Raw genomic sequence first — 12,958 nt, 5'->3', positions numbered from 1 at the left:
AAATATAAACAAAAAAGAGTTTCTTTTTACATTTGTAATTTCAAAGCACAATATTTTGAAAACATTTGACTACTTTTCGTTATTAATTTAACTGTCTCTTCATTTGCAATTGTCGTTTTTTTGGGAATTGCTGCGTCTGTTGTTTGAAAAATAAACACGTCATGGTAAATCAAATTTGACTTGCAAGTATGCTTGTGGCTTTTATGTTTGTGGAAAACCAAACTTAGGAGTGATGACGATACGTCCTCTGCTTTTGTGACATAATAAAGACTCTTTGTAATGTATGGTACTTTCATGTAAAAACGTGATTTAATATAAGATCCACAGAGACGTGGATAAATAATTCAATAAAACGGTTTGATTTCAAATAGATGAATAAAAAAATACATAATTCCTGCCATCTACAGCGTTCGTAAGCATAATGTTCTGTACAACTGCCACTTCGAATATACACATGTTCTATTGATTTCAAAACGTTTTGATCTGTTTACACATCTTTGCCGTTTAATTTGTTTTGCTTGCACTTGTATAATGACATTAGATGTAAATTGATTGATTGATTGAATTATTTATTAAAATATCTAAAGAAAGAGATTTGAAATGAAGACGTACTCACCGAGCCACTGTCCGGCATTGTGCTTCAAATATTGGACAGAAAAAGAAAACAATGAAACGCAGAAAAACTCGATTTAAGAAACAAAAATGAATAAAAATGCTACAACTCAAAACCAAATAAAAACAATAAAATACAAATTCCAAAACTATATCACTTCTAACCAGCAGCAGAAAGGTGGTTACGTAATTTACAGCAATTTATATCAAGTAATTGGTGAAAGCATTTTCCAAATTTAGTGAATTAAACAATGTTTTTTTTCTTTGAGTAGTAGTACAAGTAGTAAATGTAGCCCGTCAATAAACGTGTATATCTGTTTACTACTTTCCAGGATTTAATTTTCGGATTGATATAAAACGAGTTGGTTACCTCAATCCGTTCGGTACGAAAGTTTATGTAGTGATGGGTCATTCGCGAACAAAAGGACTATATGAGCCAACTCTTTGAAGTGAGCCGGCTCCCCATCAATAAGGACCCGGGTCGCTTCGAGACGCTCTCCCTCTCTCCTTTTCTATTTTCTATCTTTCTGTTTTTCTCTTTCTTTCTCTTTTTCTCCCTCTTAATATTTCTTTCTACTTATCATTCTTTATTTTTCACTTTTTACTCTCTCTCTCACTCACTCACTCACTCACTCACTCACTCACTCACTCACTCTCTCTCTCTCTTGCTCGCTCTTGCAACTACACTCTACCTATGAATCCCTCTCTACTTCTCACTCTTTCCTTTTCATTCTCTCTCCATCTCGCTTTCCTTTGCTTTCTATCTCCTTTTCCTTCACTGTCTCTCTTTTTTGCCCTCTCTCTTTCTCCATCTCTCTCTCGATCTGTCTTTCTCTTTTATGTTTATTCTGTCTCTTTCTCTTTTCTTTTCCCTTACCATCTCTCTCTCACACTCTCTTTCGTTCCCTTTCTAATTTTTTCTCTTATTTACATATTATCTGTCTCTCTTTTGAACTCTCCATACCCCTCTCTCTCTATCTTTCTCTATCTCTTTTCTTCACTCTCATTCAATCCATCCCTCTCTTTCTCTCTCCCACTTTTTCTCTCTGTCTGATTGTCATCTTTGTATTGTTTGCTTCATTTTAAAATTAGAATTTGATAAAAGTTCACTGTATATATTTGTCATTGCAGCATCCATTGCAGCCTGGTCATCCTGAAAGAGGGATTACCACATGTGCAGTCCTCTTCTCGAGGTTTCTTCACTTTCCCCATGTCGAGGTTTTTGAGTTTTTCCTATCCCTCATGTTGGTCAGATCAGGGGGTGGTGTAATAATAGTCTGTAATAATGGTCCGTGCAATAACCTGTGCAGCCCTTTGAGACTCTTTGTGATAAAGGGCTATCCAAATAAAAATGACTTGACTTGACTTGACTTGACTTGACTTGACTATTATAGTATTATGATGAATTTTCAAAATTCATCTATTTGGTACATAATGCTTTATCTATTGGTCATACTGTGTATATCATTTGAAACCTTGACAACCGTTTAAAAGACCCGGCTTATTTTAATGAACCGAGTAGAAAAAGCCGGTTTTCGAAAAAGCACCGGAATTCCCATCCCAAGTGAACGCAATCGCAACACGCACGCACGCGCAGGATGTTTACGTTGAATTACGCAGACAACGCGCATGCCCACGCACGCACGGCGCCACGCACGCACGCACATAACGCACGTACAGGGCCGTCCTGACCACGCCCCTCGTCGCTCCTCCATGTGACGCTGTGGGGCCTGAACACAAAAATCCAGTATGGCGGAATCTGTCAGGAGATGAATTTCTCGCGCCCCCCTCCTCTTTTTCCTCCACCTCCGCCCCCTCCTCTCGCCCAGTCGAGAAAAGAAACCGGGAGCATAGCATGGCAAAGGAGTAAAAAAGCACGCGGAACAAACGTCGCGACGACTGGTCGCCTCCGGGCCCCTTGACTGGTCGCTTCCGGTGAGTTTTTTGAAGGGGGCTGTACGTGAACGCATCGCCACTTTCATTAACCCCCCCCGCCTCCCGACAGGGATGCGCAGTGTTTTAATTTGTTTGGTGTTTGTGTATTTTATCTGAACTTTGCAATTGTGTTAATTCCTAAAAGTTATCGGGAGAAAGGTTGATCTGAAAAGCGGTTCGTTGCACAGTTGAGGGCGGGAAGTGTCCAAGCAACAAGGAGGGTGGGGGTGGGATAGGAGAGGCGACGTTTATTATGCCGATTGTTGCTAGGCTATTTTTAGCGCACCTCGGGCTTCAGCTAGACTGCGCCACTTTTTCTTTTTCTCGTTATAAGTGAAGCTTGCTATTTATTTAGTGTCGACGACAAGATGAAGCCCAAGGCCCTCGCGACTGCCTGAATGGCTTCGGGATGGGCGGTGGTAATTCTCTGCATGCGTCAATCCATTTTTTGTGAATGGGGGCGTTTGAATCTATTACACCGAAGTGGCTCATCAGTGTTTTTTTCCTTTTCCTTACAACTCTTCCTCCATCTCGTTTTGTGCACTCTTGCTGTCTATTTTGTAACTTATAACACATTATATTATTTAGATGAGTCTTTATTGTCATTGATAACAGCGTAGTAAACGTTGTTTACAACGAGATTAGACGTGGCACTCCGGGTAAGCATGAAATATAAGACTTAAAAGAGTAAAATGATATTTAAAAAAAAAGAATGTATGTACCAGGTAGTGCTTGCACGTTATACAGCATTAGAACAACAGTACAACAAAAGAAAACTTTGAGCCTGTTGTTGTTTTATGGGCTCTGTAGTGGTAGGCACTAGTGCTGCAACTAACAACTATTGTAATAGTCGACTAGTCATCAACTATTGAAATGATCAGTCAAATTATCGGATTATTATTCATTTTTTGTTAAATTTAGCATGACGTTGATTTGATTATGTGGAAAATGATAATAAACAAAATAAAAATGTGTACAGTGAAAAAATACTTTCTGTATTAAACATACTGCAGACAACGATGGCCAGAGGCAGCTAGCCATGAAAGGAGCCTACCCGCCGATCGCGGACATAAAGTAAATGGTAAATGGTCTGCATTTATATAGCGCTTTTCAAGTCAATGAAGACCTCCCAAGGCGATTTACAATGTGCTTCACACTTACCCATTCACACACACACTCACACACCAATAGCGGCCATGCAGCCATGCAAGGCGCTGACCTGCTTATTGGGTGCATTAAGGATTCAGTGTCTTCCCCAAGGACACTTCGATAAGTAAAAACCAGAGCCAAATAGGTGCTCTGGTCTGTCAGTGGGGACTTAAATCTACTAATAAACTTCTGTCCATTTTAGGGACAGGAAAATAAAAAATCAAATCAAGCAAATATTTGTATCACTCTAAACCAGGGGTTGGGAACCATTTTGATTCAGAGAGCCATCAATGCAAACTATTTAGATTAATTTAATTAACAGATTAAAAAAAGTTGGTTTAAGATCAGGATATTGTGTCATTTTAATCCTGTTCAGTCCCTTTGAGACATTTTTGTGATTAAGGGCTATATAAATAAATGTGACTTGATTTGATTTGATTTTGCGAAAGCTGCAACATATACATTAGGACAAAATCAATGAAGTAACTAAACCTTATCTCCAGAAAAAAAAGCTAATTCTTCTTTGCGTCTTATTTCACTTTATGACGTAAATGGTAAATGACACTTCGGCATATAACAAGGAGGAGCTGGGAATCGTGTGTTCCATACCAACAAATATCCCACGGACTCCCTCCCGTGGTTACTTAAGCTAGTTAAAGCAAATTTTGACTGTCTTCTTTTGTCATGACCAAGAGTTTCAAAACATGATGGGAGAAATTATGTAAAAATGTCACAAAATACTGCAACCAAGAAGTATACGAATAAGAGGTTCGATCGGGCCGAATGAAATCCAGCCCGGCCCGCGCGTATAAATTCCTGAAACCAGCCCGAACCTGACCAATTAACTTGATTTGAGGTACTGGGCCCGAAGTAAACCATGTACTTTGGCGCAATGCGTACTTGGGCGCCGTGCGTACTTTGGCACCGTTCACATTTCGGCCGAAGTGCAGCCTCGGGTTTACTTCGAGATCGGTCCCTCAAATAGAGTGTGCACTTGGGGGGACACTTAGTTTGGCGCCCGCCAAACTAAGTGTCCCCCCAATTTGCAGTGTTGAAGCGCACACTTCGGCCTTTAAGAGCGCGCATTTTGATACTGGGATGTAGGGCCATAGTGTGTTTCCCCAGTAAAAGTACAGTTAATTCAGAATAATATCACTAAAGTAATAAGGCATTAAATAAATGAATGTGATCTCCAATCCAGATATACAGACGCTGCCCTACTTGCGAATGAGATGTTCCGGACGATTGTTCGTAAGTTGAATTTGTTCGTAAGTTGCTTCAGTGCTATATTTTGTATGTTTAAGGTATATATAAGTATGTTTAAGGCTTGTATAACTAACATTTATTGTTTAGTACAAAAAAAATAATCATTTAATAAAATAATATGCGCTATGACGATAAAGTTGAGTTTAACTTACTTTCGGAAGATGCGCTTCAAGAGGTCCTCCTCCGTGGCTGAAAAAAAGGGTTATGATCATTTTCTCAACGGCATCAAACTTTCTTATTCCCCTTTCATTTCAAAAGAAACGGCTCGTCTCTTCTTTACACTTTACACCAACCATATTGAATGGATGCACGAGATATTAAACAATAAATATGTCAAAGTTCTGGAGCGAGTATAGACAGTTTGTAATGTTTACACAGGAAATAGGAAAAGGAAGCATATTTCTTTTCTTCCGGCTGGATGCTGGGTGACCTATCACAGCGCCACTACACACAAGTAGTGGCAGAAAGAAGCACTGCAGTAATGTCCTGTACTCGGAAAAAGGTGCACGCAATACAAAATCTAACTTGCAGCAATGTTGGTTTTACGAAAGTCGAATGCTCTTAAGTAGGGGAGCGTCTGTACTCATGAAGAGTAAGTACCACATCTGGCTTTCGACACATGTTCCTGACCCCTCAATTAATATTCTTTACTGTCATTGATAACAAAGTTACGAACATTTTTAGTTTGCTTGGATGAACATCTTTACATAAATGAGAAAAATAAGACTGGCAGAATGGGCTAAGTTATAAGGCATTAGAACAACAGTGCAACATAAGCAGCAGTACTTGGCAAAATCTAAGAGTCAGGAAATGAAATATGAATGTAAGCTTTTTTCCACTGTCTTGTGTGCTTTTTTTAGGGTGGTGATTTGCAAAACAAAAAGTGACTCTTCCTAGGACATAGCACTGTGGTTGACACAAGTCTAAAGGTTGGGGATGGCCCCGTAAAAGAAACTGACTCTGAGACTTTTAGTCCTTGTTTTAAGGTAGATAGGGTGTCTGACACAGTGGTTGACTCATTTTGGTTCGCAACAACATGGTTTTGGTTAGAATCTTTGCTGGTTTTCAAAAAGGTTCATATAAGACTAAAAATAGTCCCATTTATTTGGATGCTGATTGTCAGTAGCATTTTGAATTAATAACCCACTGCCTAGCAAGTGGTTGGTGAGGTGACTCATGCCTCTCACCACTTATCAGGTGACAATCCATTAAAGATATTAGCTTTATGAAAATTAATTTGCAGGGTAGCACAATTTTTTATCTGGTCGGAAATATTGCATTAGGGGTGCAACTTCTAAGTGAATATTTAATCACTAGTCTGTTATAAAATCAGAAATTTATTTTGGACTCTATAGACCAGCTGAGAAATATTACTATTTTTTCTATTCTTTTGCCAATAGATTTCTTTTTTGTGTGTGTCTGTGGTGCATAATTTGCTGGTTTGTAGGTGACTCAAACATACTTATAGAATAGAATCATCTTTATTGTCATTGATAGACATGTGCAGAAACAGTCAATGTAACAAGAATAGACATGGAACTCCAGGGTAAATCTGTAAAAAGATTTTAGAAAAAAATGATAAAAGACTGTCATACAAAATATTTACAACACAGTGCTTAGAGACTGGTCCTAGTTATAATAATAGTGCAATGAAAAAACCTGTGCATTGTAAAAATAGTGCATAAAAGGGAATGCAATAACATTAGCAGCAACAAAAATTCCCAAAGAAGTAGCAATATTATTATTATTAGCCACAGTTTTGCATGTCTGCCTAAGGTGGGGATGGCCCTGGTGATGAAAATATATTTGAGCCTGCTTGTCCATGTTTGGAGGAACATGTAGCGTCTACTAGAGGGCAGCAGGTCAAAGAGGTGGTGGCCAGGGCGAGAAGAGTCTAAGCTGAAGAGCAACAGCATTGTAGAGTGGAACACCTTACCAATCAAAACTAATAATAATTGAGAGCAACATATTATAACCATAGCTGATTTTTTTTTCACTTGGACTGTATTTTATTGGCTCTAAAGTGTAGATAATAATCATTATGATCCCCCTCAAGGAATGCAATTTTCTGGCTAATAATGTACATCTCTATATTTTTGTTGCACGTCACATAGAGAACAAGACCACATAAGCAGGTGTGTAAGCAGAGATGTCAGCGTACATTTCAACCAACCTTGAGGAAGGGGGATGTTCAGGAGAAGGGTTTTTTTGAAACTAGTGTGAAAAGCAAGACTACTTTGGTTGTCAACTAGGCTGCAACGTTTAGTCGACTTTGTCAACAAAAAGAGGATAACAGAATTAGTCGACAATATGCACATTATAAGAACTCCATTGTCGACTATTGTAGCCAAACATATATTTCCATCAGAGTTTGGCATCGCTCCGTGAATATAATCGCAGCTAAGAGTCGTTCATGCGCAAACTCTTCTCTGTCTCAAGCGGAAACATAAACATACATAAATGGCAGCGTCAACATCAAGTAAGCGTACCAAATCTTTTAAAGTTTCGGAGCTTTTTACGGCAAATTAAAGGAGAACTTGCAAAGTTTGCAAAGCAGATCTTGCATATTATGACAGTAGCTTGGTGTCACACACAAACATTAAAAAAGCACATTGGACAGTGGAATGAAACGGTCTGACTTTCAAGTAATGTTCAAGCTGATATGGTATTGATGACATGCGTGGTACATTATATATGCATATATTTAAAAAAAAAAGAGACATTGAGTTATGTCAGACTGTTCCCAACAAATGCATTTGAAATTAAACGCGCCTAGTCCTAAAAACAAACGTCAGTTGTTAAAACAGTGAAAACGTCAATCGTCTGTTGTTAAAACCGTTTGATTTTAGGCAGTCGAGAATCATTAGATTTTGCTGTTGACCACTGAATGTATTTTACAAAATACATGTAATTTTATTTTCATTTACTGTTCTACTGCTGCCTCTTCTTGGTTAAAAGTGATACATTTTTTTTACTTGATGTTAATTTATTATTTATTTGACAGTCCCTAAAATGGTTATTAAGTTTATTTTTTGATTTTATTTCTTACTGACCCTGCTCTACGCATAATTAGTTTTATCCAGCCATCTATTTTCTGCACCTCTTATACTCAGTAAGGTCATGGGAGGTGCTGGATCCCATACCAGCTACCTTCAGTTAGCGGGCAGTGGACACCCAGCATTGGTCGCCAGCCAGTCGCAGGGCTTACAGAGACAGACAGGTTTTTCGCTTATTTACACCTAGGGACAATTTGAACCAGCCAATTAACTTTTGGAATGTTGGAGGAAAACAGAGTGCTCTGTTAGAACATGCAAACTCCCCAAACTGTGATATCTGGTATTGAACCCTGAACCACTGTATCGTGAGGCTGCACGCTGACCACCCATCTTCAGTGCCGTGTCGCACCGCTCCTGAATGGTTAATTTTTGTACGAATCCACAGTATGTTCAATAAAAGATATATTTTTCTTTATAGCCATTTTTTTGTGGTTTTTACAATTTTCCACATAATTTCGCAATATCCTATTGGTGAGCATAAAAATGAACAAAAGTACAATAAGCAACTTATAATAAGTTTATCTATCTAAAGTAGTAGAGTAGATGACCGATCATGAAAGTGAAATAGAAATGAAAGAGGGGGTTACCTCTTGTTTGGCCCCTTCTCAAGGTTTCTAATTTTCCGCATGCTGAGGTTTGTGAGCATTTCCTTGCATGCATGTATGCTGGTACCAGATCAGGGGATGGTTTGTTTGTGGCCTGTGTCAAGTCATGTTTATTTGTATAGCCCTTAATCACTAAAAGTCTCAAAGGAGTGTACAGACTACAGACAATTATAGACTACAGATTATTATTACACATTCCCCCGATCTAAAACCTACATGAGGGCAAGCTCAAAACCTCCGCATCCAACCACAAGTCTTTTTTTCCACAGAATTCTGTTTGGACTGTAAAAATAGTGCAGCAAAAATTGCCGTTGAAGAAAATGGTCAGGAAAAAAAATTATAGCCATGACAATATATTTAAAACTTAAATTATGAATATGGGCACTATCCCCCTACCTAATAATAGAGTACACTACTTAACAAATAAAAAGATACTACTCGCGTCATTTTGAGATTGCAACCCCAGCAAAAAACGAGGGACAAATGTATTAGGCTTCTCTTACTATGGACATTTGCCATTGTTAGTTTGATATCTAAGAAAACCCAAAAATGATGTAAGGAAAATTCACCTTTCTCATGAGGCTCTAGAAGTCGAATCTTGGAACAAGGTAACATATTAAAATGACCCTGGGCATAATAAGAAAAAGGGTGGACCAGCAAGGACATTCATAATTGTTTAAGTGCAGTATATTGAGACATTTTGTGATTTAGGGCTGTACAAATAAATTTGACTTGACTAAAACGAAGATTAACCAACATAAGAACTTGACAATCAACTCCTAAAACCTAGTAAGAGTGTTATTTTACTTTCTCATCTCATCTCATTAGCTGCACCGCTTTATCCTCAGTAGGGTCGCGGGGGTGCTGGAGCCCATCCCAGCAATCATCGGGCAGTGGGTAGGGGACACTCTGAACTGGTTGCCAGCCAATCGCAGGGCACACTGGGACAGACAACTCGCTCGCTCATTCACACCTAGGGACAATTTGGACCAGCCAATCCACCTGAAATGCATGTCTTTGGAATGTGGGAGAAAACCGGAGTGCCCGGAGAAAACCCACGCAAGCACGGGGAGAACATACAAACTCCGCACAGTAAGTCCGGTAGCTGGATTTGAACCCACACAGGAGGTTCCCAAGACCTTAGAACTGTGCTGCACACGCGCTAACCACTGCGCCGCCGTGCTGCCCGTTATTTTACTATAATTTATGTTAAATGTTGTCTATTGTCTTGTACATTGTTCATTAAATTGGCAGCTTTTGTTCAAATTAATTTTGACTCTGGTGTTTACTTTATTTATTCTGCCAATCATCAAACATAGAACTAGTCAGTTGTTTTTTTTTGGGCTAACATGATAAGTGCTACAATTTGGTTGAATAAGGATGTATGTTTCGTTTTACCATTTTTTTGTTGTGGTTGTTATAATTTTCCACATGATTAAAACAACTTCATGCTTAACTTAGGGAAATATTAATAATTATCTGATTATTTGAATAGCTGTTTAAAAAGTCTGTGACTAGTCAACTGTCAAAATAGTCTTTTGTTACAGCTTTAGTGTCGAACTTATTTTTGTTTTGTATTTTTGCAATGGCTTTGAAGCTGACAGATTTTGTATACTGGTTTAAGAATCATAACTGTTTCTGGACTCATTTCCAGCCTTTGGGATTTTTCTTCAGGGCTCCCCAGATCTGTCACCTTGCATCAAGCTTGTCTTTCTGGGGACAATGGCCAAGCGTGCATACACACAGATGAACACCCCGACACCCCCACTCGAGACAGATGCCCTGGGAGAATGGTGTTGCACGAACCATTCCCTTGCCTGTGACACTCACCCCGCCTTCCTCTTCCATCACAAAGCAACATACCCTGTGCTATGACCGACTTTTTTGGGGGGGAAGCAGTTAATGTCCCACTGTCTGGGCTTCTTGTCGGGAACCCGGCCCCTCCTTTCTGTCAAAACGCATACACGCACACATATACCCATCCTGTTTCAGAGGACACCAGAAGCCTCTGTCAACACACTCTAGGGCGGGAACACACTTGCATCCCCCATCTACCTTGCCCACTGGCAGTTAGTCCCCTCCAATTTTTTAAAATATGCGTTGAAGACTTGCCTCTTTTCTTGAACATTTGACATCTTTTGCAAGAAATTGAAGAAGTCTATTCAAGTAACATTTATTTGCATAGCCCTAATCACAAAAAGTATTAAAGGTCTGACCTAGGGCTGCAAAGATTAGTCAACATTAGGGCTGCATGATTGACCGAAATTGAATCGATACCGGGTATAGTCGGCCAAAATCTCACTTTCTTCCACTTCTCAAGTCCTCACAGATTCAGTGTTCTCGTTTGCCCGCTTCCCTGCGTCCTAGACGCATCATTTTTGCTGGGGACGCATAGTGTGAAATCAACGTGCGTCCCCGGGACGCAACTTTTTCGACACAAAATTGTCATTATTACCCGATTACTTTTATCTTTAACAAAGATTTACCGCACTCCAAACTTTTCGTCAGGCAGATCCGCCATTGTTGTTTTGGTCTCGCGGTTCGAGTTCTCGTCTGCGCGCCGATCTCGGCAAACGAGATCTCGTTGCTTTGAGATTACGTCATTGTTGTGGTGGTTGTCGTCAACTTAAGATGAAAATCAACACAAAATTGGTAATTTCTTCAGTGTCAGTAATAAGTCGAAACATAATGCCGAAAGTGATAACAACGGCAATAATTGTGGCACAAAAACGGCTGAGAAATTCTTCGGACGATCGCTAGGAAAACACGTGTGTTGAAGCGAACGACTCGACGAAAGAAAATAAACAAAATAATACTCCTAAGCAAGATAAGGGCTTTTCTATTCCCGGTTACGCTGTGAGGAAGATGATAATGGATTGGACCTTGAGAAGGCATTACAACTGTGGCGTGACAGCAAACCACGAAGAATATATGAACTGAAAAATCTGAAGTCATAACTGCTTTGTATTACCAATTCACTGTGATGATTAAAACTGCATGAATACATAGACTAATATTTCAGCAATATTATTTTGTGTAATGTATAATATTGTTGTGAACTGAAAAGTCTTGAAGTGATAACTGATTTGTATTACCAATAAACTGTGATGATTAAAACTGAATGTATATATAGATTTATATTATATATTTGTCGCCAATTTACAATTTCAACCTCAATAACACTAAATTTTGGGGACCCATTGATCTCTGTTGGGACCTATAGATTTTTGAGCATGCGAGTCCCCGGGACCCATCACGTTTCAGAGGTAAAATGAACACTGCAGATTAAAAATTAAACTTCAGGTTTGCTTTGGGCACTGTCCCTCATGGTTCACGGTTAATTCCTCACAGATTTCTTTACCGCTTGGGTCATCGGGGCACCAATAAAGACGCAATTCTGGACAGCTTTCTCAACTGTTGACTCTTCTAGCGTCGTGGCAAAGTTGGCACCAGTCCATTCATTATTGATGTTGGCCCAGTTCTTTTTCGGTCTTCCTCTCCTTCCCCCTTGGACAGGGCCCTGGCGAATTATCTTGGCCAGTCCTGATAATCTTGTGACCATACCACTGAAGATTTTGTCTGGGCACTGTTGACAACAACTGTTCTTTGGGTCCCAATGTACCCTCTGATGGTGTTGTGCACTGTTTCATTTGTCATATATTCTAGTACCTGATGCCTAGAAGTTTCCTGTAGCATTGCATCTCCATGGTCTGGATTTTCTTTTCCAGTTTTGCTGTAAGAGGCCATGTATCTCAAGCATAGTGGAAGATGGAAGTAACCAGCGCTTGTATGCGTCTGATCTTTGATTTCACTGCTAGGTTCTTGTCCCTCCAGATGGGTTTAACTCTGGTAATTGCGGCTGTGGTTGCCTTCAGATCGTCTGACCTGAAGCATGTCAACGCCTGCATCGACCAGCCGGCAGAGATGGGAAGCTGCGTTGTTGATGTTATGGACTTTTTACAGCAGGGGTCGGGAACCTTTTTGACTCAAAGAGCCATTAGAGCAAAATATATTAATTTTATTTTGGGAAAGAGCCACACCATATATTATGAGACAAATTTACTAAATTGCTAAACTCGCGGCCCAGACAAAAGCTTAGTCTTCAGCACATTTATTTTTGATGATTTGATAAAAATTATGAAAAGAGAATAATGCCAGAGCCCGTGTCCCAAAATCAACAAACATACCACTTTAAACTTGTGTTTTTCTTGCAATTACTCAAGATCGGTTAAACTCATTTTGACCTTTTTTTTTCATACATATTGGTTTCAAAATCAGATGTAAGCAGTTATTTTGTAAAAACGTCACAACATTCTGCAAACAGGGAGCCTGATG

General features: G+C 39.4%; 2 protein-coding genes across 4 annotated transcripts in view; one reads left to right on the top strand and one right to left on the bottom strand.

The window, feature by feature from the left end:
- aamp (angio associated migratory cell protein) overlaps positions 1-1,081 on the bottom strand; it is a 30,538-nt gene extending 29,457 nt beyond the window's left edge. Inside the window, exons 1-2 of one of the 2 annotated variants that reach the window (XM_088331849.1) lie at positions 983-1,081; positions 617-638 (exon numbers count right to left, since the gene is read on the bottom strand). In XM_088331849.1, coding sequence (XP_088187975.1) covers positions 617-634 — 18 coding nt within the window. In that variant the 5' untranslated portion in view covers positions 635-638; positions 983-1,081. The remainder of the gene's footprint in view (positions 1-616; positions 639-982) is intronic. The other variant, XM_088331848.1, reaches the window with a different exon arrangement.
- Positions 1,082-2,335: 1,254 nt separating this feature from the next.
- The window catches only part of LOC148369707 (histone deacetylase 4-like), an 81,585-nt gene continuing 70,962 nt past the window's right edge, over positions 2,336-12,958 (top strand). For both annotated transcript variants that reach the window (XM_088331847.1, XM_088331846.1), the window contains exon 1: positions 2,336-2,547. The gene's annotated coding sequence lies outside the window, so the exon portion shown is untranslated. The remainder of the gene's footprint in view (positions 2,548-12,958) is intronic.

This window comes from Urocampus carinirostris, chromosome 3, assembly GCF_059441175.1.
Source record: "Urocampus carinirostris isolate Australia breed hairy pipefish chromosome 3, RoL_Ucar_1.0, whole genome shotgun sequence".
Lineage (NCBI taxonomy): Eukaryota > Metazoa > Chordata > Actinopteri > Syngnathiformes > Syngnathidae > Urocampus > Urocampus carinirostris.
The sequence above is the reverse complement of the archived record's forward strand: the minus strand, read 5'-3'. Positions and strand labels throughout refer to the sequence as shown.